At 34.9% G+C, this 27,769-nt stretch overlaps 2 protein-coding genes and 1 long non-coding RNA gene across 8 annotated transcripts in view; all 3 read left to right on the top strand.

Moving 5' to 3' along the window:
* LOC109360275 (sister chromatid cohesion protein PDS5 homolog A) lies at nt 1,617-17,470 on the top strand. Of its 5 annotated transcripts, none has more exons than XM_019605037.1 (28): nt 1,618-1,904; nt 2,910-3,149; nt 3,267-3,448; nt 3,831-3,957; nt 4,678-4,908; nt 5,067-5,283; nt 5,407-5,552; nt 5,628-5,785; nt 5,868-6,017; nt 6,087-6,135; nt 6,497-6,685; nt 7,793-7,972; nt 8,144-8,283; nt 8,641-8,761; nt 9,016-9,156; nt 9,294-9,371; nt 10,402-10,547; nt 11,353-11,470; nt 12,419-12,553; nt 12,904-13,085; nt 13,195-13,342; nt 13,424-13,558; nt 13,669-13,755; nt 13,829-14,293; nt 15,364-15,410; nt 15,546-15,619; nt 16,938-17,023; nt 17,101-17,470. In XM_019605037.1, exons 1-28 carry the CDS (start codon nt 1,809-1,811, stop codon nt 17,125-17,127), a joined length of 4,095 nt encoding a protein of 1,364 aa, XP_019460582.1. In that variant the 5' UTR covers nt 1,618-1,808; the 3' UTR covers nt 17,128-17,470. The 5 variants fall into 5 exon arrangements, 3 of the variants coding, with proteins under 3 accessions (XP_019460582.1, XP_019460579.1, XP_019460581.1); XM_019605034.1 differs by having other exon boundaries at nt 4,681-4,908; nt 15,519-15,619; XM_019605036.1 differs by having other exon boundaries at nt 3,831-3,948; nt 4,681-4,908; nt 15,519-15,619.
* LOC109360277 (small glutamine-rich tetratricopeptide repeat-containing protein-like) overlaps nt 19,242-27,769 on the top strand; it is a 15,034-nt gene continuing 6,506 nt past the window's right edge. The window contains exons 1-7 of one of the 2 annotated variants that reach the window (XM_019605039.1): nt 19,242-19,258; nt 19,368-19,443; nt 19,603-19,889; nt 21,168-21,201; nt 22,243-22,379; nt 22,787-22,853; nt 23,145-23,244. In XM_019605039.1, the coding sequence (XP_019460584.1) occupies nt 19,371-19,443; nt 19,603-19,889; nt 21,168-21,201; nt 22,243-22,379; nt 22,787-22,853; nt 23,145-23,244 (698 nt within the window). In that variant the 5' untranslated portion in view covers nt 19,242-19,258; nt 19,368-19,370. Of the gene's footprint in view, nt 19,259-19,326; nt 19,444-19,602; nt 19,890-21,167; nt 21,202-22,242; nt 22,380-22,786; nt 22,854-23,144; nt 23,245-27,769 lie in introns of those variants that run through there. The other variant, XM_019605040.1, reaches the window with a different exon arrangement.
* LOC109360278 overlaps nt 23,253-27,769 on the top strand; it is an 8,679-nt gene continuing 4,162 nt past the window's right edge. The window contains exons 1-2 of the long non-coding RNA XR_002109151.1: nt 23,253-23,585; nt 27,481-27,487. This is a non-coding gene — a long non-coding RNA (uncharacterized LOC109360278). The remainder of the gene's footprint in view (nt 23,586-27,480; nt 27,488-27,769) is intronic.

Here is a 27,769-nt window from a genome sequence, read left to right on the forward strand (position 1 = left end):
GAGAGTACATCTGTTGTCTCACAATATGTGTCACTCAATATGTCAGTGATAATGATTGGTTGAATAAATACATTTAAATTAAAATTGCAATAATTAATTGTTTTTCTAACCAATTACAAACAACGGCACATTGAATGGTACATTATTTTGGGACAACAAATGTCTACCCCTTGAAAACTTGGGGATAATGCATTAGGTTATGTGTGTTTATGGACAATTTTTGGATTTTTATTTGAATGATAGTATACATGAAGTACCAATAGATTAGGTTTGAGGAGCTATGAGTGAATAGTGTTAGGTAACGTTTGTCTCTTATTGGACCTGGAATATTGGTAAGTTGATTTTTTGAATTTGGATTTGACCTTAGATCTAAAGCTAATCCAATCTCGAATATCAACTATGACAACTTTTAAACTCAAACCCGATTTTAATGGATATTTCTTTTAAATAATTTTTCTGAATATTTTAATTTTTATTATGAATATGTAATTTGATATATGTATATATATTATTAATCATGTATATATGATGGAAAATTATAGAATTAATAATATTTTTTTACCAAAGAGATGTCATAAATCTATACACAATTGAATACACGTACAAACATGATAAGTGAGTGATCATGAGACGATCATGACCGGTCATGATTGTCCCCAACCTCACCCTAAATATTCTATGAGTCTAAGTTTTGAGCTCAAACCTGACCTTATACCTAATGAGGCCCAATCATAATCGAGCCAAATTGGGTGGACGGATATGGCCAGTGCATGCTCACCCCTAGTTATATCCATGAAAAACAATAAGTTTAAAAAGACGAGCACTTTAAATATTCATATGGATATTTAACAAGTTATGTGAGAAAGTGTAGCTTGAACGGATATGGCGCATGGAAGGGTAAGATTAGAGGGTAGAGTTGAAAGATGGGTTTGGGTAGGATTGGAAACTCAAAAAGGGCAAATGACTATATATATATAAATGAGCGTTCAGACAGATTCGAGATGAGTATCATAAAACTCGAAACGAAACAAATGTTGAAAAATTAACCCAAACTTAGTTAAATCAGATCCCCATCATATTTGAACCAGACTTGAGCAAATACCATCATGTTTGACTTATATATTTCTATCCTAACTAGAAATTATGTTCCTAATGGCCATTTAAGTTCGCTCACTTATATATACATATAGCTAGAAAATAAGTATATGAATGGCAATGAGGTCAAAGATAAACGAGTTGTGTTTTCCTGTGCTCAAAACCCATACTGTTTTTTGGGTACTAGTATGGATAACGGATACACACCGATATTCAACAAGTTTTTAATTTTTATTATATATTTATATATTTGGTAACAATGAATAGATAAGAATAATATTACACCAATAATAAGATATTTATATAATTATAGTCATATTACTATAAAATAGATAATACATAATCTTAAAATAATAATAAAAAAATATATATAAAAATTAATTAATAAATAAATTTATAAATGTGCAAGTACCATAAGTTAAACATCGAGCTATTATTGTAGATATATATTGATGATATTTTCAATATGAGTTTTTTTTTGTCATCCTACTATCTTCATCTCATTCAATTTGGCTTTAAATTAGGCATGCCCTTGGCGATTGGTGGTCACGCGCGTGCAATAGCGGGACTCTCCGCGCTCAAATGAAAAAGCAAAACAACCCTTTATTCTCCTTTCTCAAACAGTAAACTTCACGCACACATTCACACTCACACTCACACCTTCTCTGCTTTTTCGTAACTGCTCACTCCTTCCTTCGCTCATCACTGCAACCATGAGTGAGCGCTCGCTGCAACTCCTCTCCGAGATCGGAACTCAACTCGCTCAACAAACTCGTCCCAAAAAGGATTTCATCGTCAAATATCTTCGTGTAAACCTCATCTTCCCCCTTCCCCTTCTCACTCTCTCTCTCTCTCTCTCTCTCGCTTTCTTTGTTCGTAAATTTGAAAATCGTTGCTATTCATCGTTAATAAAACTGAAGCTGCGTGCGTTTCGCACTCGTTTTTTGTTTTGAAATCTGTGCTATTAATGACAAATCGCTAGTATAATTTTGAATTTCGAGCAGAATGTTGTAACTGTAGTTATGCAGTGAGCAAACCTAAGATGCTTTATATTTGAATTCCAGTCTCAACTTTTAGTAATCTAAGTAAGAATCATCATCTCACGCTTTTTTCTACATCTTATTTATTGATATTTTAGTTTGTGGTTGTTCAGGTTATTGCATTAACTATGTGATATGAAACCTAGATACTACAATAACAACAAAGCATCAGTGTTGTACACCGTACCCATACATGTACATAAGTATCCCAAGAGTATTCGATGTTTTTATTTTATAACCGATACCCTGGGACAATGCCAAGGGTGTAATATGCAGGTCATGCGTTCAAATGTCGGAAACAGATTCGTTTGCGAGACTAAAGTTGTATATATATATAGGGACACCAGGCTTCCCTTTTAATACTTTTTGAGTAAAATGCCCTTTCCCCTAAAATCTTTCTCAACCTAATGCCCCATCTTGTAATTATCATAGTTATGTAGTCATGGGAAATGATTTGTCTCTCGATAAATATTCCATATTTCTATATACAATAGGTCTATTATAAATGTGTACCAACATATCTAAACTGTAGCATATCTTGAATTTCAAAATTTTCCATATATGTATCATATCTAAGAATTTTTTTTACATCATCCATTAAACATTCTGATACTATCTAATACATGTGATTAATCACAATTTTATACATCATTAACCAACTATGTAGAAAATGGTGTAAAAAAACAGTCTGAGAAGATAGTGGTTGTAACCTAAGATATTTAGCATGCTACGCAAGGAATTATTATTTATTGTTATGTTTACACTCTTTTGCAGCAAGCTGCAAATGCTTTGTCTCAGTTAGAACAGTCAGAACTGCCACAAACAGCAAAAGAAGTGCAAGCTGCTAAGAAACGGGATGCTGATTTGAAACCACTGGCAAATGCTTTAGTTGAATTGATTCATGGTCTACATCGACAAGAAGATAAGGATGTTAAGCTTCTGATTGCTATTTCTGTCACCGAACTCTTTAGAGTAATGGCACCCGAGCCACCTTTTGAGGACAAGTATTTAAAGGTACCCATTATGCATAATACAATTGAAACTATGTGCACATTTCCCTTTTTAGAACTTGAATTGTGTGCCATTTTAATTTTGACGCTGATTGCTAATATGTTTGTTCTATGATTTCAGGATGTATTTAAACTTATCATTAGTTTGTTTAAGGATCTTGCTGATACTGCAAGTCCGTACTTTTCAAAAAGGGTTAAAGTATTGGAGACTGTGGCTCAGTTAAGGTGCTGTGTGATAATGTTGGAGATTGACTGCGCCAAACTTGTTCTTGAGATGTTCAAAATTTTCTTTTCTGTTGTGAGGTTGAGATCTACCTTCTCCATCTACCATCTTTGTGCTTAAATGTTTTACTGGATTTCTCTGCTTCCTATTTAATTGGGAAATAAGTCTCTTAAATTTTCTTAGATTTTTGGAAGGTATATTTGTCTGGAACTAACCGTGTCCCAGTTGAGCCAAAATTTTAGCTTTTAGCTTATAGTGAATGTCATATATTATCAACTTCCCTAAAAATACCATAAAGTATTTGCAGCAGTTGAGTGGAGGTTGTAGTTCATGACCTGTAGCTGTTATTTCCTGTCCAGTAGCATTGCTTATTAACTGCAAAAAATTGAGCCCTTTTGCAATTGTTGATTTTCATGGAGGAATTAATTAATGACACTGAATCTGCTTCACACCTTTTTGCAGAGATGATCACCATGATAGTTTGATTTATTCCATGTCTTCCATAATGATAAACATATTGAATGAGAGTGAGGAGGGTTCTCAGCAACTATTGGAAGTGATTTTACGAAACCTTTTAAAGGAAAGAAAAGTAAGTTCCTCTTTATTTTTTTTATGCTTATATAATGTATATTTTTCATAAGAAACAAGTTTTACATAGAGAAGCCCACTATGATCAAAGATACTTTTTTAGAGCGACATTTTTTCATACATTTATCCTATTTTGCTGCAATAATGTGATGTGGCTATTATTCTAAAAGGCTAAAAATGTGATTTATTCTTTTTCTGACCTTTTTGCTTTGTATGTGTTATTTATTTTCTTGATTCACGATACACAACATATTGGATATGTTCCACAGATGCTGTTTTTAGACTATTTTTACTACCTCATTTCTAAAATATTTGCCATTAATGTATGCTCAGTTTCATAGCTAGAGTGGCCAAAACTTTGCATAGTCTTTGTTGCAATCAAGTTGAGAGAAGTTGTTCTTTTAGCCATGTTTTGGCCATTTCCTGATCTTCGATGATACTATAGCTTTAAAATGTAATATTGAAACAAATCTTGTTTGGTTGTAAAGTCTTGCAAGAAGCAAGCTGAAATCATTGAAAGGGGATGTGAAAATTATTAAGCAACTTGAATTTGTTTAATGTGAATACCATTTCTCATAATTACGGAACAGTAGTTGTATGTAGATGTTATGGGGTTTTCTTTTATCCATCCAGGATGTTCTGTGTTTTAAAAACATTTTTCTGTTAATAAATGAAGCCCAGCTTGTTTCCAAATCTGATTTTGTTGTTCCCGACTAAACAACAGGACACAACTTGTGCTGCTTATCAACTTGCTTCTTCAGTCATCAAAACTTGTGCACTAGAGGATGAACTGAATGACCTAGTTTGTAGGTTCTTAACTTCTTGTATACATGACAGAGACTCTGTGGGCTGTGAGCTTAAAGAATCTTACCATGAAATTATCTTTAGAGTTTTCCAGTGTGCACCTCAGATGCTTCTTGCTGTAATTCCAAGCTTAATTGAGGAGCTATTGGTATACGAATATCCTCTTCTAGTCAAACTTGAAATATCATACATGCTGAATCCAACTGCTTGGAATTAATTCCTTTGTTTTTGCAATGATTCTTTTGTATATTTTTTTCTTCAAAGTATTCTTATCTTTTTATAATATATCTGCAATCCTCTTCAAAGGCTGATCAGGTTGATGTTCGGATAAAAGCTGTTAATTTGGTTGGGAAACTTTTTGCACTTCCTGAGCACCATGCAGCACTGAAGTATCCTGAACTTTTTGTGGAGTTTTTGAAAAGATTTTCTGATAAATCTGTCGATGTCAGAATTAGTGCTCTACAGTGTGCCAATGCATTCTATGCTGCAAATCCATATGGGAGAGAATCACATGAAATTATCAGTAAGCTGCTCAAAATATCTTCTTGTCATAGTTTGTTGATATTATGTAGTTGGTTCCATATTCATTAATCAAATGCCCTCACAATTTCATGCAAGTAATTTTTGATATCTTTCAACTATGCAGCTTCTGTTGAAGATCGTTTGCTAGACTTTGATGACCGAGTAAGAATGCAGGCAGTTCTTGTCGCCTGTGATATTTCCAAGTCAAACCTGAAACTTGTCCCATCCAAGCTAATATCTCAAGCCACTGAAAGACTTCGGGATAAAAAGGTATGTGCTGTTGAATCATTTTGCTTTCTGAAGGACACAATATGGAATTCCTGACAATGAAAAATGCATTTCCAGATATCTGTTAGAAAGAGGGCCTTGCAGAAGTTGGTTGAGGTATATCAAGATTACTGCAAGAAATGCTGTGATGGCAGCATGCCAGTTAGTGATCACTATGAACAGATTCCATGTAAATTTATGATGCTTTGTTATGATAAAGATTGTAAGGAGTTCAGGTCAGCTTGTGCACTTTAGATAGCCAGTTAATCAAAATTAGAGTTTACTTGTCAGATATAAATGTTTTTCGCAATATTTCAGATCACAGAACATGGAATTTGTTCTTGCTGATAATTTATTTCCGGAGCATCTTTCTGTTGAGGAAAGGACAAAGCACTGGATACATATGTTTTCTCTTTTCAGCTCTCTTCACGAAAAGGCACTGGATACTATTTTGACTCAAAAGAGAAGGTATCCTTTCCAACATGCTATGTGGACAAGATGCAACTGGACTATTATTTAAGTTGTTTCTGTTTTCAGGTTGCAAGATGAAATGAAAAACTATTTGGCTCTGCGGAAGAAATTGAAGGTACAAATACAGTGTTTGAGTGCTTTTACTTTTCAGTCGTTTTCTTGTGCTTTGAAGATAAAATCCTAAAGTTTTGTTTCTTCTATGAGGGTGCATGTCTTGTATATATTTTATCATATGCTTCCACTTTGGTGTTGTAATTTTCTCAACTAGATTCTTACTTACAGAAGAACCGAGGAGAACTGAGAAGGGGATTTTATTTCTATATACTTTGTTTTCCATTAGTATTTTTCTTCCTCAAATCGATAATTAATAGTTAACAACTTATGTGGCGTCAGCATGTTGCACATGTGTAGCTTTTTTGCTTTCTGACCATTATTTGTTAGCTTGAAAATTATGGAGTTTTTTTTAACAATTTCAGGAAATCTGTCCTGAAGAAATACTGAAGAAGACTGAAATTATTTTTACCAAAATAGCTGCATCCTTCCCAGATTCTCTCAAAGCTAAAGAGTGCCTTCAGAAGTTAAACCAAATTAAAGATAATAATGTCTTTAAATCACTCGAACACTTGTTAGAGGAACAAACTTTCACAAATGGACAAGTGATCCAAGTATGTTGTTTGTTTATCCAGCTATGTTGCTTGCAATACTTTATGTGTAAAATATTTTATATCCATGTTTCTATGAGTGTTATTTGAATCTATCTGTGCATGATAACTAGGCAGCTGTTATATGCTAGAAATTTGATAGGTAATGGTGCATGTCATGGGAAAGTACCTGCATTGAACTCATTTTGATTAGTTTTTCAGATTATGTTAGTGATGCGTTGATTTATTTGATAGAGATAGACAAAGGGCAAGTGAGGGAGGCGCGTCTGTGTTTTTGTTTAAATGTCAGAAGCTGTTGCTTGTATACACAATGTGTAAAATCTCTAGAACTTCCCCAATAATGAGATATATTGTTAGGTTCCAAGGGAGGGAGAGATAAGCAAGCTTACACAAGAAAGAAAACCTGAGTGAGAGTAAACCTTCTTATGCATTGTGTTCTTGATTAAATGTCAGAAGCTGTTGCTTGTATACAAAAAGTGTTAAATCAATCTCTCTCTCGCTTCCTTTCTCTCAATAGGGTGCAAGCCAGTATTATATTGATATACAAAATTGCTTGCATAAGTTTTTTGCCCCTGTAACTTGTAAGTATGATGATTTTTGGATTGTCTCTATTTAAATTTAATTCTTATTTGGTCCCTCATTTTACAATAAACAATGTGCTTTTTAGTCCTTCAAGCACTTTGTTTTTGGTACTTTTAGAGACTTAAACTGTTAAATTTAAATAGGGTCTAAACTTAAAAAATGTGATTTACGGTGACTGAAAGCTTATTTAAACCAGAATGTTGGTTTACAATGCGCTATGCACTGTAGTACAAGAGTTAGGGAGTGACTAAACTACCCATGTAACAGCTACAAATCTGTGACTGCATTTATAATAGAAATTGCATTTAGGACGAATTATAGGTTTTTTATCACTCAGTAAGTATTTTGTGCATATACACTAATTTTTTCAGGATTGAAGTTTCTTTAACTTTGCCATAAATTTTGGGCCACGTTGTCCTGCTTTCTTTTCATACTCATTTTTCTCTCAAGTGTTTATTTTTGTCATTGTTAGTTTATTTAACCATCATTTCCCCATGTTTCTGTCTCCGTTGGTTTGTTTTTATTCAGGGCAAACTTCTGGTAATGATTGGAGATGGCAATCATCCTTATGAGTTTCTACGCTCACTCTTCTCCAAATGTTCACCTAATATTTTCAGCTCAGAACATGTCAACTGTATCTTAGATTATCTTTCACATAACGAAAGTGGAAATAATCACTTGGAAGATTCTTCTGTGAATCTTCTTCTGGTATAAAATATTGCTTCTTAGCAGTTCTTTGTTATTTTTTGGGCATACAATCATATGACCTTGCTGCATAAAAAATAAATTAGATGCTGTATAATGCAAAATATTAGTCAGGTAATAGTCTCTTGATGTGGATTCTTTTGATAAACTGTTTTTCCATTTTACAATAACTAGGCTATTGTTAGAATATTCCCCTCAATGTTGAAAGGCTTGGAAAATCAGTTCCAAATGTTGCTGGAGAGGAAAAGCCCTGTCAATGACAGGCTGATTGAAGTAGTAGCAAAGACAGGCTCTCACGTTTCTTTCCATCTCAGGTAACATCTCTTTCTCTTTGTGTTCTCTATGAATGTCCAGTAACATGAAACCATGTGTCTGATGGAGTAAGGTGGAAAAATCTGCCTTTTTATTAAAAAAATAGATATCTCTTCCCCTCTTTTTTAGGAAAGTATGATTTTGAGGCTTATCCTGGATGAAAAGGTTTCTAAGCAAGTAAGCATTCTAGGAAACATATTTTTATGATTAAAATGGTGAATTTGTTGGAGATAAATAAATCGAGTTTCTGCCTTTCAATGAAATTTGAGCTTTGAGTTAACTGTTTTAAAATTAGATATGAACTAACCTTTGGCAATCCTTCTAAGTTCTAATGTTGCTTTTGTGTTTTTATTCTGAAGTGATATTTATCCATTTCTTGAGAGAATGTGCTTGGATGGAACTCGCACACAGGCCAAGTTGGCAGTCTCTGCAATTGCTGCATTGAGTTATGAGCAATCTGTTTTCTTAAGCTTATACGAGGTACACTTATTTTGTGTTGTTGCGGCATCCAACAGTATCACTGTCATTTTAGTGGAGAAAACAAATATTCTGTTGCATGAGGGTTGTGCAACTAAAACATATTTTTCTATTTATTTCACTGTTAATAAATATTGATTGCTTTGGGCATTACCATCGAATAAAGCCATAACTATTCAGTGAAAAACACTGACCCAAATAATAACTAGTTGTTATTATTAACACAATCCCTCTGATTTTTGTATGTATGTTCCCAGGGACTAATTGATTATTTGTATAGCCAGTGGAATGTCCCGACAGTTTTGCAATCTCTTGGATGCATTGCACAATATTCCTTTACAACATTTGAAACTAGAGATGAAGAGATCACAACATATATTTGCAAGAAGATTATTCAAGTAATTGAATTTAAACTATAAATTGTCTTGCTTGTTTAGTTTGTTCAGCCAGCACAAGGTTGTTGTTCTGTGGAAGTGTTTTACCTGCTTAAATTGTTAATGAAAATAATTGATATGAAAGTCACATGTTTGATTAGATGGAGCACTTGGAGGATGGTCGTGCTGAGACACCCTCTGATGATACCTCTCATTGCAGCGAATCTTGCCAACTAAAGGTTAGTATGAGAAATCAGAAGTAGCTTTCGAATATGGTAGTTCTATTCTGGCTGTAGATACAAACTTGAAGAGTAAAAGGAAATGATGTTCCGATGCCTATATTAGTAGTTGTTCCTTTTGTTTTTATAAAACATAAGGGATTGAAAGATTAAAAAATTGTGATATATCTGCATTCTCTGTTTGAATCTTAGACTTAGTTAAGGAGTTGGGTTTATATCAAGCACTTATGAGATATTTTCACTCATGTCAACCACCTCTATCTTATACTTTTCATGAACTAAAGATATTAACGGCTGTCATTTTACTGTTGGATGCTTTTTAAGCATTTTAACCGTACCAGGTATGTTGTAACTTGCATTTTACTGTTCGATGCTTTTTACCTCTTCCTTGGAAAGTTTATTATATTTATGAAGAATTGGAGTATTGAGAGCCAACTAAACACAAAAGCTTTGACTATTAGATGGAGACAGCTGAATTGGTTTATGTCTGCAACAATTCTCATCATCTCATGTGATCGTTTAATGTGGGTCCACTTGTTTAATAGTGATTAACTGCTTATTCCTGTGTTCACATAATAGATGTTTCCTTTGGTTTAAAATGTTTCATTTAAGGTAAATGCATGAGTTGTGTTGGATGAGTGGTCACACTAAACAAGATAATATTAGGAATGGATGCATTAGGGGGAAAGTTGGGGTAGCTCCACATGTGTGCCTTTACACACCAAGACAAACTCACATCTCATTCTTGAGTCAGAACGTTACTCCTTAATTAAAAGCATCCCTATATGAAATAGTTGTGATTTTTGCGTTATAAAACTTGTTGGTTTAGCACATGCATTTAAAGGGAAAATGGTTTAAATTTTATGCCGTGGTGCTAAAATAATGTGTTCAGATATGAATAATAAACCATTTCTTTTGTCAACGCAATATAAGGGATGGACCATTTAGAAAGATGGGGATGTTTGAAGTAGTATTCATTATTTTTCTTCAATAATGGTTTCGTAATTTCTTTGTCATCCTATTTTCGCAGATTTATGGGCTGAAAACACTAGTGAAGAGTTTTTTGCCTCATCAAGGAAACCATGTCAAACGGGGTATTGGTGGTTTGTTGGACATTCTGTCAAGAATGCTACGGGAAAGTGATAGTTTCATTAGTACGGGTGCAGAAGGCAATTGGTATGTCTACTAAAGTAATTTCCTTTTTTAGACATATTTTTGTATGCACCGGCACTAGTTCTAGGGTCAATGTTTTTACTTTTATTGCTCATCAATTTAATAAATATTTAAGTTGATTTCTGTATTTTTGTTTACTCTGTAGCTTGTCCTTGATTCATATTGACTTATTAGGACCCTATTTGTTTAGCCTTGGAAAAAAATGTTTCTCCGGAAACATTTGACAAAAATGATCCAAGTAAAATTAGAAACCATTTTGTGTCTGATTACAAGTTTGATAAGTGATTCTATCTTCTAGCTCCTAATCAAACAAGTGATAAAGTATCGAAAGTGTTTATTTTCAAAATAAAATTGTTTATTTTGACAAATGATGCGGCTTGCAAGAGAGTGTTAATTTAAAGCTCCTTGTGTCAGTGTACCAAAAAAAAACTGTTTTTCTTGGCTCCTTTGCATGATTATATGCCTATTGTATATGAATTTCCAGTATGATACTTTTTTTTCTATAAGCTTAGTGTTGCTATGAGAGTCATGTAGTAAGGATTTCATAATTGACGAGCTTCTAAATTATTTGCTAACCAATTTATAGTTGATCATTGTTGTTTGGTGAAATATCTCTATTTGATCTTGGTGATTAATATAGGTGTTGTTATACTTCTCAATGGTCTTCATTACTGAGCTTCTAACATGTGGTTTAAACAATGTCTGGCTGACTATTTGTACTGCTCTCTGTTTTCGTCTGCCCTCAAACTATTGGAATTCTTGCATTGCATTTTCTGAATAAAAAATTGCATCTGTTTATTATGTGTAGTGAAAACGATTGCGCTCATATCAGATTAGCTGCTGCAAAGGCAATTCTTTTGCTTTCTAGGAAGTGGGATTTACATATTACCCCTGAGATTTTTCGACTTACTACTTTGATTGCGAAGGTATGTACATTGGGCTCTTGACATTTGAAATAATTGGGCAGGTAGGAATAGTAGATTGGATCTATATTTTATTGTAGTTTCAAATAATGGAACTCGTTTGGTGAACAAGATAAGAGAGACAAGAAATGATTGTCTTGTCCTATACTATTGCAATCTAGAGTTTGATGAGCTATATGTGATAGGAATATAGGATAAGCCTATCCTGTTGGCTTGTCTTATCTTGTTCACCTAGTGTATTTTCTATCTTGTGAGGGGAGCTGAGCTAGAAATGGGTAGGATAGAATAGTGCAATTTCCCCCAACCCTCACACCTGTATGCCATTGTCACAACCACCACAGTGCCACCACGGTCACCACTACATCAATGACATCATTATATGGTGCACACCAAACACTGGACATGATAAGAGCTTATCTTGTTCATATTCTATTTTTTTTCTTACCCTGCTTTCTATGATATCCTTTTCCTACCATGGCCCGCCAAACAGGCATTGGAGACATTGAAGAACAATGATTGTTATTTTCTACAAAAAAATATTAATTTTTTTGTCTATAATCCTTTTTTTATATTTATAAATAAGTGCTAACTGGTTTATAATGGTGAAGTTTTAAAATTATTAGAAGTTAATGGCCAAACAGTAATTTGCATATGAAATTTCACCTTTTCATTTGCCAAAATTTGCAAACAGGGGAAAACTTATAGCACCTTTCTTTTTATTAACGAAAACATATCATATGGGACAATTTAAAATAAATCAATAATCTGCTGCTTGCTCTCATTTTGAAAAACTAATGGATTTTGGTCTGATTTAGCACTTATTTGTGTTCAATTGGTCTGAAATTTGGTAAGCGAGGTCAACATTACCAGTACCCTTGAGTCATGATTTTTTAAGTCATTGCTATACTATTTATTTGTACCCTTTTTTGAGTGTCTTCTTTCATATTCCAGGATTCTTCTTCTTTTGTTAGGAGCACATTCCTTAATAAAACACAAAAGTTATTGAAGGAGCGCAAACTACCTATCAGATTTGCATGTGCTTTTGCAATGGCAGTGACAGATGGCATTGAGGATCTGCAATATAATGTATGTTTACGTCTTTTATGCATGCAATTTTTACTTTCCCATTTATGTTTTACAATACATTTCATTATGTTTGTATGTAAAGTGTGCTATAAATAAATTACCTTTGTAACTTATCTTGCTCCCCTAACATCCAAATTTCTCAGATCTTATTAGATGTCCAATTGAGATGTCATAATTAATGTTCACATATCAACTAATTTAGAGTTTTATTTCCCGTTATAATCCCGTAAGAAATATTGCAATTTTCCCATTATTATTTTTGTTGTTGATGTTATTTTCTAAAATCATTTCTATCATTAGGTTGCTGTTTATTTCTGTTGATTAATGGTTACTGATACTGTTCATTTTAGAACAATAAATACATTGCAGAATTTATTAAGGATTACCGTAAACGACAAACTTCTGCTGTGCAAGGAGCAATTTTTGATTACCCAGTGTACATTTTGGTCTTCTTAACTCATGTCCTTGCTCATAGTAGTGACTTCCCATTTGAAGACTGTCAAGATGAAAAAATGTATGCTGACCTTTGTAGGTAATGTATTGCTATTATCCAATAACTTATTTTAGTTTCTGTTTTACTCATTATGGCATATGGCTATAAGTTCTAAAGATGATGGCATGTCTGGATTACCTTTTTGTAGTCCACTCTTTTTTGTCCTGCAGGCATTCACTGATGTCAGTTTAGCTGATGGTGATCTGGACCTTGTTAATGGTGATGTCTTAAATCTATTTAGTATTTTTCGAGCAATCAGAAAAGCTGAGGACGCTGTTGATCCACAGATGACTACTGTAAAATAGTTTCCTAAATTTTTTCATTAATTACTTTATTTTTCTTGTATGTAAGTTTTATTTGAGATTATTGAAATGCAGAAGCTGCACATGCTGGCTGAATTTGGGATTTTTCACTTGAATGCATTAAATCACAATGCAATTTCTTTATCACAATCCCCTGGACAGATTTTGCTACCTTCGTCATTATATAGACCGAGTCTCACTAAGAAGGATGTATGTTTTTTTGTGGCTTGTCCATGCTTCACACTTAAGATTTAATTGTATACCATTGTATAATTTTTGTTTTGTCTTGTGCAATTTTTTAATGTATCTGTCAAGTGCAGGCTAATTCAAAAAGTGCAAAGTCCTTTTTTGATGAAGGTTTTCTAAGTAGAGTCTTCCAAAGACTTAAGTCTAATGTTCCTCAGAAGGTATAATTTGTGTGTAAACAATGTGTGATAATGTTTTTTGTGATGCCGTTAATTTTTTTGTTGATGCTATCAGCCTGCAAAAGCATTTCCTAAGCATGGTCGCAAGGGTCAAGAGGGTGTCCAACTGTCTAATATTAATATTTATGGTGTGCTGGACTTGGCTTCAAGGAAACCAGATGATTTGTCAAAGAAAGCAATAACAAATGCTAAAACTGTGAGGCCTGATATCCCTTCAGGGAAACGTAGAAAACATGTGCCTCCATGTGATTCTGGATCAATTGGTTTGCATGAATGCTCTACTATTGAGAAGCAACAAAAACTTACTTCTAACCATTGTGAAAAGACTTTAGAGAACAACCTTCTTTCATCTTGTGGTTCTGTGAGCTGTAAAGATTCTTTGGCAGAATCAAATGTGCCAACCCGTGTATTGAAAAGAGCTGCTGCTTGTTCTTCAGAAAATGCTGTAATAAGTTGCAAGGATACTGTCCAAAGTTTCAAGCGCCCCAGAACCCACGTCAAAGATACTTGTGGCTCAAAGGTTTGTGAGAAGTTCATTTAAATATTAGAAACTTAATAATTTGGCATACTTGCATGTTCTTGTAAGTATGTTTCAGGAATGATTGGAAAAATAATATTTAATGTGGCTAAAACATTGAAAGCATTAGTTTCCACATTTTTCTTGCTTACTGAAAGCTTGAGTGGTGATTATTGTTGTGAGATGAGTCATTGTTAATCTAATAACAGCTTAAGCATTTGAAATGAGTTTGCTGCTTGATATGTTATAGGAGTCTCATTGACCAAGTCGTCAGGAGTTTGATCTTTGTCACTTTGATTTTCAATTAAATCAGTTATTCCATCAGAAAGTTTAGTAGGTTTGTGCTATGTTCAGGCTTCAAGCCCAATGGGATTTCACAAACTGGAGCATGTTACAAATAAAAAGAATTTGTTGAGACCTCTTTAGATATTTTAGGATTTCTAGATTGTGACTCAACGGTGGTGATTAGTGTGATTGCCGATTGGAGGACTTTGAGGCCAGGGCTGGCAAACAAGCCTTGATGGTGGCTGGACAATGGGACTGCTAGGACAGTGGGATGGCTCATTTTTTATCAGGCCTGCAAGACTTGAGCTCTAATACCGACTTGTCAGAAAATAGAATGACTGGATTGCTTGAGAGTATGATTGTCGGCCTCTGAATTTATAACAGTGTACAAAGCTGAGTCCCTTGATGGTGACGGCGTGATGCTATATTGCTGGCTTTGCCTTACATATTTGCATACCTAATCAATTACAATATATATAAGAAATGAGAGAAATCCTTTAATATTTAAATAGATCTCAATAGCATTTATAAGTCTACTAATCTTAGTTTAAGCTTATGGGATAGCTGGCACCTTCTGTCATGACTTAGCAGACTAATAATTGTGATGTCATATGGGGGCCTATATTCTTCTCAAATGGCGAACAGTAATCCCTTAAATATTTTTTATAGGATTTTTGCCATATGATCCTTGGTTGGACCAGTGATGCTTTCTTCTTGTTAAACATGACAGTTCTTATGGAATCTTGTGGAAACAATTCTTATGAATATTGTTTGATATTTTCATGTAGAAGCAAGATATTCTGGCAGATGTTTCAAATAATCAATTCTCACACCGGTGAGTTTTAGACGACGATAACTTTTATTCTTTTACTATGAGTTTTAGTGAGATCCTGATGAGTTCCCCGTTTAGAATAAGAATTAAAATACCTATTACGTGTTGCAGTGATCCTAATGAACATTCTTTTCTCAGTGGCATGGAGAAAAGTACTACTACTATAGGAGGTGTAGCAGCCAAAGAGGGAACATCACTAAATCAGGAAAATGGTAAGTAGTGCAGCAATAATCAAATAGATCTTATGTCTGCTATTTGATTGTATGGTGCTACTATGAAATTTTATTAAATGGGTAACTAATGCCTATTTGATATTGAAGATCTTATGCAGTAGGAAGCACTATGTAGTTGGTTAGTTTATTAACAATGCAGAAAAAATGGATTATAGGCACCAGTTATTCAGTCCTTCCTATATATTATGCTTCCATCATTCATATGCAAAATAATCCAGCCTAGAGTTAGTTACTTTCAGCCTATTGCACTTTCTCACATTGGGTTTTTGGATCTGCTGCAAGTTGTCCCTTTCGCTAATTAATTGTGGCCTCCATCATAATCTCTCATTTCCTAATTTTATATTGGTCATTGTTGGAATCGTTACACACTAAGCAGGAGATATTTCATCAGCTTTCTTGGTCATCATAAGCTAGTTTTATTTGCCAGAGCTAGTCACATCTACTTCCAGCTATTTGTCTAGTGAACTGTATTCAGAAGCTTTTTAAAACTGGACCTAGAATTGGGTGTCTTGGTAGTTCAAGTTGGACTGTAGAATTGTTTTGGTGGTTTGGGTTGGTGAAGATCAGTGAAAAATATGATGAATTAGAAATACCCAGAGCCGTGTTTTAAAAATCACCTGGGTACGGATTTCAGGCTAGAACATTAGTTATGTTGAAATAGGGATGGAAAAGAAGCGAAGAGTTTTTAGAATCTAAATAGTTGCTATTATTGTAATATGGACAAACGTCTATGCATTGCTACCATATTAAAAAGTTTGATTATAATAGCAGCTACAGAAGGTCAAAATCTTTAATGATTTGATAACATACAGCTGTTACAACAACCAAGCTTTAGTGTATAGGTCGTTAAATAAGAATTAAATAAATAAATAATGTCTATCTATAAAACATTCATCTCTAAATCATGAATATTCTTGACTATTTACCATCAGTCTCCTCCTAACATGGCAAAATCATTCGTGTTGAGATAATATCTTCTTTTCGAATAACAGGAGTTATGTTAACTATTGTTCACTCATATAATGTAATATTGCTATCTTAACAACACTATATTAGATCGTAGTATAATTTTTTTAAAACTAACTGGAATAAAAATAAACTAGGGACTTGAGTTCAGAAATTGTGATGCCAAACTCTAGAACCTGTTTATACTATTAATCCAAATACTGGTGTAATACAACTAGTACAAGTGCAGCCTTAAAATGAACATTTTTGTGGAAAGACATCCTGTTTGTGTGCTCCACTTTTGTATATGCTCAAGAAAATTATTCCAGTGATGCTCCAAATTTTGGTGCAGCAAGTGTGAGTGGAAAGCGGAATTGCACGGATAATTCAGCATCAGAAGTTGTCAATACAAATGCACGTGCTACAAGGCCTACCCTGGTATTTTGCTGCTCCCTTAAGCAATTGTTGATATATGTATTGAAATTTACCTCTGAAGTTTTGTTGCTTATTTCCAGGGCTCTAGAAGAAGACGAAAAGTATAAATATCATGCTCTGCTTTCTCCTACGGTCATGGACGCTGACTGCAAATTGTAATCCACAATATATGCAGTTCAAGTTTTTGGACTCGTTACTCTTTTCCTCATCACAATCTTCGTCTTTAGTACATTCTGACCGCTGAAAGGCTTTAGTATTCAGTGAGCTAATGAAGTTCTGTAAATTATAGTCCATTACTTTAGCTTACGTATTAGGAGCTCCTTAGTGCAACAAATACGTCCCCTTATCTAATATGAAACTTGAGGTGGTTGTTTATTTTTCATATTCTGCATCGTCTCCTAATTGAGAAAATCAAGAGCTCGTCTACAATGGGTCACAACAGTCTCGTACCAATATTCTATCATGTTTTGAGAATACATATTTTTATTGTTCTCTTTTTTAGTTATTATTAAAATATAACATGAAAATATAGAATTAACCTTCTAAATCATGAATATTCTCTTTTTTAAGGCAATTTTACTCATCGGGCAGGACAGGTGTTGACAATTTTTCCTAATAAGTATTTAACATTGAAAAGTTTTTTGTGCTTTCTTTGTATTGATGTATATATATTATTTTGATTATAATAATCAATTACTATTCACATATAAATGATGGATAATGATATATTAGTAGTATGTACTCTTATGTTGATATACAAACTATTTTTCTGTAATTAAAAAATTTAAAATAAGGATGGGTAACACTTTTCTCATCTACAACTAGAGTTTAATACAGTGGTCATATATACTCCTATTTTGTTTTAAATTCGGTCTGATGAACCAACTGGGAATCAGATGTCTAATCAATCTGAGTTATTCTATCATGATTAAAACTAAAAATATATATTGATTGAGATATTTTAAATTTATTTGAGTGAGATTTTGTTGTATTAACAAATTTATTTTTGATTGCTTAAATGAATACTTGTGCGTAGAGATAGTAAAATGAGTTGTCTGATCCATTTTGTCCGTGCCTGCAAATACTCGCACAAATATAAGCAGGCGCAGATATGTCTATATTGGTTTAACGGACAAAATTCAATGCAATGTCTGTTTTAAAACGGACTAATGGGCGTCCTACAGACATTATTGAATAATTTAAAAAAAATAAAAAATTATATAATAAATAAAATAAAATTAAATAAAGTAGTTGAAGATAAAAAATTAACAATTTTTTTGATATTTTATATGAAGATTAAGAAATCACATTAGATTACAATTTTTTTTAGGAATTAAAAAACACATTACATCATAACTTATTTAAAATTTTCTTTCTTTTTCCTCAAATTATATTTATAGGCAGTCCGCTTTGCCAATGAAAATGTCCGCGAACTTGGTAGGCAAAACGGGCTAAGCAAAATGGGCAAATGAGCAAAATTTGTATGTTCTACCACAAAAAATGCAGGTTATACAAGTGCGCCACGAACAATGTCCGTTTTGGTATCTATGTGTGTGATAATAATTTTTTTAAAAATAAAATATAAATTTATTAACTAATATTAATTAGTACGATAGAATTAGGAATGCCTTGGGTCAGGTTTGCACATACTCAAACCCGAAATTCAAAAACCTGAACCCAAACTCTACAGGGTTGAAAATAAAAATATTATTCCCGAACCCGAAAAAAAACCCAAAAATTATAATGTATTAAGAAAAATATGATATTATTTTCGTATAATTTTTCTCTAAGATTTCTATTTTCTCTTATATTATTTCATTTCTTTATGCTCAAGATCTAATAGTATGTAAAGTAAAATTAGAAATTAAAAATAATGCGTACATGACAGAAATTTCAATTTTAAATTGAATTATATTACTTTGGGACGGGTTCGGGTTAGAGTCTTTGATATATCAAACCCGAATCCGAACCCGAAACTTAAACTCGGATAAAATCCAAACCCGATCACATTGGGCTTTCCCCGCTAAGTTCGGATTCAGTTGGGGTGTTTTTATTGAGATCAGTAGATAGAATCAACAGTACAACTGGCCATATTAGCTAGTCAACTAACCAATGACTGGAATGATTAATAACTCGTAAAATGTGATATAAATTTTGCGTGGCCAATGTTTTGAATCTGTATGAACAAGTGTTCTGTCGAACCCAGCACTGCAACTACATTCGCTGCCCGTTGTTTATGTGAGAAGTTTCTAGAACAATCTCTCTTTATTCACTCATAATAATGTTTATGATATTGATCTTCTTCTTCTTCTTCATATAGCTTCTCACTTTTATTCTTTCTCTTCAGAATATGACTCACATCGCCACCGATTCCCCTCTCTCTCGTCGCATAGTTCGTTCCTTCTTACACTTCCTCAACTCTGGTACTCTCTCAATTCCCACTTTATTTTTCTTTTAATTTATGAATCGTATATGTTATTAATTAGGTTGAAGTTTTCAACTATCATTTAATCCATTTCTTCTGATTTTTTTAATTTAATTTTGTTGTTTGATTCTCTTTTTTTATTTTTGGTTTGGAATAGTTGAACCGGGTTCTGGGGTTGATGTTGAAGGGATTGATGTTGCTAGGGAGTGTTTGGCTGAGGCTTTTAAGCTTAACAACCATGAAAGTGATGATCATGCAAACCCTGATTCACTCATTGATTTATTCAAATCCCTTGATGCAAACAATCAATGTGAAACTATTAAGCCAGACATTGCTCCTCCTCAACAACCACATTCCGTGGATGCCGCTGCAGCTTCCAGTTCATCTTTCTCTCCTCAGAACCCTGCTCAAACTCAAAATCGTTCCGAGGCACCGAAATCTCCGGTTAAGTATTGCTTACCCTTTTTTAAAATTCCAGTGTTATGCTAATTTAGTCATGTTAAATCTCACAAATTGAGTCACTTTTTTAGTTTGTTTGTTTGCTTGATGGATTGAGTGGTGTAGACTGGGATATGAAAAGAACTAAGCACCCTGGGGATTCCAAAACAGAACAAACTATCCTTCGGATTCAAGCGTAATAATTTCTTTGTACAATGAAACATCAAGTCTAAATAACATATGAAGAGGGGTATCATGATATCTTAATCATCAGATTAATATTTTCGTTGCAACAATTAACTTATTAAAGCTAACAAGAAGATCCCTGAAAAAATCTTAATCAGATGATATTTTCCTCGCAACAATAACTTATTAAAGATGAAAAGATATTTGAAATAAGGCAAAATTCTTAAATAACACAATTATCCTAATTTAAATGCTTCCCCACTCTGCGTAATAGAGTTAATATGTTTCCCTTTTTTGTTTAGTTGCTTGATTTTGTTCACATGCTGTTCTTTAATTGTTATTGTTGGTGATATGGGTGATGCGTGTCTGATACTGTGGAAAAGTTTATAATTTCACTATTAGCATGCATCTTTTGGCAAATTTGTGAAAACTACCTCCTTAATTTTAGTGTCCAACTCAGCCATTTTTTGGAAATGGCTTGACATGGAAAACAATGAATTATACAAAAGCAGGGCATGAAAATTCTGTCACGCACCTGCAAACTTTCTAGCGGTTTTTTTTTGCTGCTCTTAAGTAGTCAACCGGTATGAGTATGGACATGGAAATAAGCATTGCCTTTGTAGATGGGCCTGTCTATTCTAGGAAATGGAAGTTCACAAAAACATATAGGATACACTCACCCATGCCAAAAATAAATTATGGTACTTAGTGCTTATCCACCATGTACTCAAGTACTCAACCATTCAATTATGCTGAGTTTGGCAACTTTTCACGTTATGCTTTTGTTCTTTTTAACGTTGCCTTGTTTGTAACATGGATGATAGATTTGTTGCTTTGCTGCTATTGAAGGACCAAGTCATCCGATTGCTGTAACTTTTTTAGCCTTCCTATGGAGATTTAGCCATTGTTTTTTCCTATAACATCTCGGAAGTTAGCAAGCAACTGTACATACTATTCACGTTGATGAAGTGTTTTTATGATTTATCTATTTGCTTTCTTTGTTCGTCCTGTACTACCTTGTTGATTTAAAATTGTGTTTTTATTCAAATTTTTGTTTTTGCTTCTGATATATTTCATGACGATATGTAACTTGATCAGGATGAAGATTCGATACGGAGGCGTAACACATTTGGTAGGCTAATCTCTTTCCTTTATGGCATTTAAAAAGAGTGATTGAAAGATCTTCCATTTTATGGCATGTTTTAAAATCATTTTTTATCCCAAGATTACCAAGGAGAGGATGTTGATTGTTGGTAACTTTATTTTTTTGTAACATTTAAATTCATTCATCTGTTGTAGTTTGACAAGTTCAGGGCTTTTGGACCCTCTGACAAGCATCACTACAAGTAAAATGAATTAAGTCATTTTGGGTTCTTTTGCAATGCAAGTTTAGAGTCTTTCAACTTAATCCTTCGTTTGGATAGTGATATTTATGGAACAACAAGTTACAATTTCATAATATATTTTGAAAAATTTCTGAACATTAACATGCGCTGTAGAATGTTATAAACAGGACTGGACCAACATGGCGTAGGGTTTGGTTACTTAATTGTGGATAGCTCTGAGATAGACAGAATGAGTTAAGTGAAAGGAAAGATAAAAATTGAGCAACAAATAAACTTGAAATTTCTTGTTTGTCAGGATGAGCCCCAATGCGCTACCATGATTGCTGCATTGTGACATGGAGGAAATGGATTCAAATCCTGGAAGTAACCTCTCTGATTGGGAGAGTAAACCTGTGTACATATGTCTTTCTCAAACCCCATCATGCGGGAGCCTTTGCACTGGGATGCCCCCTTTTCTTTTAATCTTTTTATTACCAGAAAAATTTATTGTTAGTCTGGAAAAGTTTGCTTAGGTTGTCTTATGGTTTTATTCAATACACAGTCTTCATAGCCTTCATCTAACAATATTACAACAATAATGTTGTCCCCTAATTTTGTTGTCAATCATATTTTAGGAAAGTTGGTCCAGATCTGGACTTTCCTGATAATCAGATATTGTGTTTTCAAAATATTAAATATGTAATTTTTCTTTCTTTCGATTTTTTATGTACATTAATCCAGGTCCTAGTTGAAAATGTAATATTGAATCTAGTTTCCTAAATGATTACTTTGGGGTACATTAAAAGGTTTTAATTGGCATTACACTAATATTTTCTCAAATTTGACAACAGAATCTAAAGATGAACTAGGTGTACAATTCTTTGCTGCTCTTGAGAAAATTGACTACTTTAGGACCAACGTTGATGGGATTGATGACCCACTGCAACTGGAGAAAGCATCCTGTTTATTGAACGATGCCTTTATGGTATGGCATATTTTATGTCTTTATCGTGAATAAGCATACATTTTATTTCTAGTTGATATTGAAATTTAAAACATACCTGCTCTTTTGCTTCAATATACCATCTTTGTACTTGAAACTTAAAATGACTGCTGCTCCAAAACCATAACTTCAGAGGGTCAAGGGTGTTTGGTAATACCAAAAGCTGTTTTCTACAACTGTTTTTGTGTGTGAAAAACACTGAATTTTGGACATTAAGATTCTTTAATAATGAAATTATTTTCGAATCTGAACCAGATATGCTTTATCTCACTAGGCAGGGTTGACTATATAGATCAAATGATGCATTGGGATGATGGGATCTCCATAGACCAATTCTTCACTAAAACTGTCTTTTTAGTTCTGATAACATAAACTCTGCTGCTATGTAGGATATGGAAAAATCTGGGTGTCAAGAGTTTAGTTTGAAGAATTTGGCTGAATCACTAAAATCGCTAGGTATGATGTGCAGGCTTTAACAGGCTTTATTTTATCCTTGGAAGAATTGAAAATCTCTCTCTCTAACACACTGGCGGGAATTGAATTATGCCATGCCTTTTTTTAATCAAAAGCAAACTGTAACACATTTCCAATGTTTGTATAGGCCAAGATTTATCTTTATATTGCACCACAGATTTGTGTGATTGAATTAATTTAAATTTGGATCAATGACGGTTTTGTTTGACAATAACTATACAATGCTAGATCATTGGTAGATGCTTTAAAACCAGAAATTGTTGTTTCTCTCAGGTAACAAGGCAATGCAATCCAAAAACTATCTGGATGCAATTGAGTTGTATAACTGTGCAATTGCGGTCTATGAAAAGAGTGCTGTTTACTATTGCAACAGGTATTCCACTGCATTATTCTGGTTTCAGATATGTTTCTAATATTTTCAGTAAATTAATGAATATGTACTTTTAATATGGAGTATTAATGAATCAGTCTTCTCAGAAATACACCTTTTCTGATTTTCATTGTTTTTAATATGCTTTTATGAAGCATTTGTTTAGGGGGGAATCTCCTTTAAAAATAAGCTTGTCTCTAAAGTGAGGAAATAAAGGTGTACCCACCCGTGGATAATCTAGATCTAGTTGGTTAAGATTACTAAGCACTTCACCAATTTAAGGGCAAATACACTCTTACTTTCTCATTTTAGAGGCAAACTCATTTTAGAGGAGCCATATCTTAGTGTTAAGAACTGGATTTAGAAATAGAAAGAATAGAATGTAAAGATGAATGAATGATTCAAGATCAGAATTGATCTTGAATGTTTGAACAATTGAATTACACCAATTGTGTTTCTGGAATTTTCCCTCCTAGATGATAACTGATTCCAAATCAGTTATATCTCTCTTCCTCACTTTTTACAAACTGCCTTCTAATGATCTCCTAGTTTCTATTTATAGAAACTCTCTCTTCTAACTAACCCTCAACTGAAACAGAACAAGGAAAACAGAAAAATAACTACCCTTCTTTTCTCTTATTTCTCCTTACATACACGTGTTTGATAGGAAGCTTATTCCTATTCCTATCAGTATGAGAGTCACCTGGTCTGATAGGTGTGCTTAATTATTGTATTATATCATACAGGATGTCTTGTACTCCCGATTGCTTTCCAAAAGGAGTTGAGTTGAAAAATAATTGGTTTGAGAGCCTTCTTGAGAAGAGAGACATGAAACACTGGATGTATCCTTGCTTGGCTAGGGAGCTCCAGTTTGTATGCCACCTCTCCAACCCTGTTCAGTATTTTGTAAGGTCCAAGTACCTAGCAGCTAACTTAGCAAAAGGTCTTGAAGCTAAGGACTTGAGTTTATAAGGTTGGATTTTCAAATAAACCCAATCTCCCTCTTCAAATACCACTTGTCTTCTATGCTTGTCAGCCTGCTTCTTCATCTGGTCTTGAGCCTTAGTAAGGTTAAGTTTGAGTTCTCCTAGTATGAGGTCTCTTTGGTGCAACAATTGATTGACATCTGCTACCTTAGATGGAAATTCCCCTGCCTTGATCAACAGAGGAGGATCTCTGCCATAGAGAGCCTTAAAAGGAGTCATTCCAGTGGAGCCATGATAGGTAGAGTTGTACCAAAATTCAGCCCATGACAACCACCTCATCCATTGTTTAGGTCTAGGCCCTACAAAACATCTTAAGTACCCTTCTAAGCATCTGTTAACCACTTCTGTCTGCCCATCAGTTTGAGGGTGATAAGAGGTGCTCATCTTCAAGTTAGTGCCTGCTAGCCTAAACAACTCTCTCCAAAAACTGCTCACAAAAATAGGATCTCTATCAGAGACTATAGAAGAAGGGAATCCATGCAATTTTACTACCTCAGTCACGAAAACCAGAGCCACTTCCTTGGCAGTAAAAGGATGACCCAGGACATAAAAGTGAGCATACTTGGTAAACCTGTCAACTACTACCAATATGGTATCCCTCCCTTGCACTCTAGGTAGACCTCCAATGAAATCCAGAGAAATATCAGCCCAAACCTGTGTAGGAACAGGCAAGGGTTGCAGCAAGCCCCCAGGGGTAAGGGTAGAGTGCTTGTTTCTTTGGCATACATCACACCCCTCCACATAATTCTTGATATCCTTCTTCATTCCAACCCAGAAAACACAACTAGCAATCCTCTTATAGGTTCTGAAAAAACCAGAGTGACCTCCCATAGGAGTTTCATGACACTCCTTTAGAATCAAAGCCAACCTGTTGGAACCCTGTGGAAGAACCAGTCTGCCTTTATTTAGCAATAACCCCCCTTTGAACTCAAACCCTGCATGAGACCCTGGTGCAACAATCAAGTCTTGGATGACTTGTTTCCATCTGGGGTCTTGATTCACCCCTTGAGTCCAATCTTCTATTTCCTGCACAGAGACTAGAGAAATAGCAGCATACATTCCCTTCCTAGAGAGAGCATCAGCAGCAGTGTTATCCTTGCCAGGTTTATACTGAATCTCAAAATCCATACCTATGAGCTTGACTGCCCATTTAAATTGCTCTTCTGTAAACAACCTCTGATCAGTGAGAAATTTCAAACTCCTCTGGTCAGTCTTCACCACAAAATGTCTCCCAATGAGGTAATGCCTCCACTTTTGCACTGCTTGCACCAAAGCCATCAACTCCCTTTCATAAACAGATCTTTGTTGAGACCTCAAAGACAACCCCTTACTCCAAAAGGCTAGAGGTCTCCCATCCTGCATTAGGACAGCCCCCAACCCTTGGCTAGATGCATCTGTTTCAACCACAAATTGTTTAGAAAAGTCAGGAATTGCCAAGAGTGGAAGGTTCTGCATTGCCAGCTTCAACATCTCAAAGGCTTTTGTGGCTTGTTCAGTCCAATAGTAGTTGTCATTCTTCAGCAATTCAGTGAGGGGTTTGGCTACCTTGTCATAGTCTTGGACAAACCTTCTATAGTATCCAGTTAGTCCAAGAAAGCCTCTTAACCCCTAAGATCCTTAGGGATAGGCCAAGAGCTCATAGCCTCAATCTTTGATGCATCTGCTTCCACCCCCTTGCCTGAAATCATATGGCCTAAGTACTCCAACTTCTCTTGGGCAAATGTACATTTCTTCTTGTTTGCCTTGAGAGAGTGTCTCTGCAACACTCCTAACACTGCTTGTAAATGCTCAAGATGGCTTGAAATGTCCCTGCTGTATACTAGGATATCATAAAAAAAAACTAGTACAAACCTCCTTAGAAAAGGCTTAAGGACCTCATTCATCAAAGCCTGAAAGGTTGAGGGGGCATTGGTGAGTCCAAAAGGCATTACTACAAACTCATAATGCCCCTCATGTGTCCTGAAAGCAGTTTTTTTTATGTCTTCTTCTCTCATTCTGATCTGGTGGTAGCCTGATTTCAGATCAAGTTTAGAGAACACACTAGCCCCTCCTAACCCATCCAACAACTCCTCAATGATGGGAATAGGGAACTTATTAGGAATAGTTACCTTGTTGAGGGCTCTATAATCAACACAAAACCTCCACCCTCCATCCTTTTTCCTCACTAAAATGATAGGGCTTGAATATGGACTAATACTGGGCCTTATCACTCCAGCCTGCAACATCTCCAGAACCAACCTCTCAATCTCATTTTTTTGATAATGAGGATATTTGTAAGGTCTTAAATTGGGGATATTTGAACCTTCCTTGAGGTGAATAGCATGATCATGTCTTTGTTTTGGTGGTAATTCTTGAGGATCTTCAAACACCTTGTCAAAACTTCCCAATACTTCAACAACTTCTGCTGGAATCCCCTGGACAGACTTGGAACCAGTTTCTGTTTCTTGACAATGTAGCATCAACCCTGCTCCTTCTTCTCTCAAAACTTGCATGAAGGCTCCCAAGGAAAGTTGTGTTTGGCTAAAGCAGGATCCCCCTTGATGGTGTACTTCACTCCCTTCTTCCTTAGTGTCAATTCTAACTTGCCAAAATCTGCCTTGACCTTGCCCAGACTAGCCAACTATTCTAGGCCCAACACCACATCTACCCCCTGTAAGGCAAACAAGTACAGATTCTGCTGAATTTCCAACCCCTGCACTACCAATGCCAACTGATCACATCTTCCCTTACAGTGAATCTTGTGCCCATCCCCCACTTCTACCACATATTTAGGAGTGGCTTGCACCTTGAGCTTCCACCTTTCCACCAGATCAGTAGCTATAAAGTTGTGAGGCTGAGTCTATTAGGACCACCACCTCCTTACCTTCCAAGAATGGGTTGATGTTACCCCAGCCATAGCCCAAAGGGACAATTGTAGGGAATTAAGGTTAGCCACTCCAAATTCCTCCAAGTTTGACTCTTCTTCCTCCTCATCCTCCTCTAACAAGATCATTCTCAATTGTCTATTTTTACATTTATGCTCCCTACTAAAAGGCTCATCACACCTGAAACACAACCCCTTTTCCCTCTTCTCCCTCAGCTCAGACCCAGTAAGATGTTTAAAGCCTCCCCCTAGTACTGTTACTAGACCCTGTACTGCTTACAGCCATTGAATTACTGCTTCCCCCTGCTTGCTCCCCTTTCTTATCCCCCCAATTTTTTGATTCCACTGTTACTGACTTACTAGGGAATGTATTCCTAGAATATTGGTTAGGTCTAGGGTTCACCCTCTTCTATACTATTGAGTTTTTGTCCTCTATCATAAGGGATTTATGAATTACCTCAGATAGAGTAGGATGATCATAAAGTCTGACCTCTGCTCTGATTTCTTCCTTGAGTCCATTTAGGAAAATACCCTTCACAAAATCTGGATCAATCTCCTTAAGGGCTCCCATATATTTTTCAAACTCCTCTACATACCCTTCCACTGTTCCCTCTTATTTTAAAGCCAATAGTTGCTCAAAGGGATTTTGTACCATTGATGGTTGAAATCTCCTAATCAC

The sequence above is a fragment of the Lupinus angustifolius genome, chromosome LG11 (genome assembly GCF_001865875.1).
Source record: "Lupinus angustifolius cultivar Tanjil chromosome LG11, LupAngTanjil_v1.0, whole genome shotgun sequence".
Classification (NCBI taxonomy): Eukaryota; Viridiplantae; Streptophyta; class Magnoliopsida; order Fabales; family Fabaceae; genus Lupinus; species Lupinus angustifolius.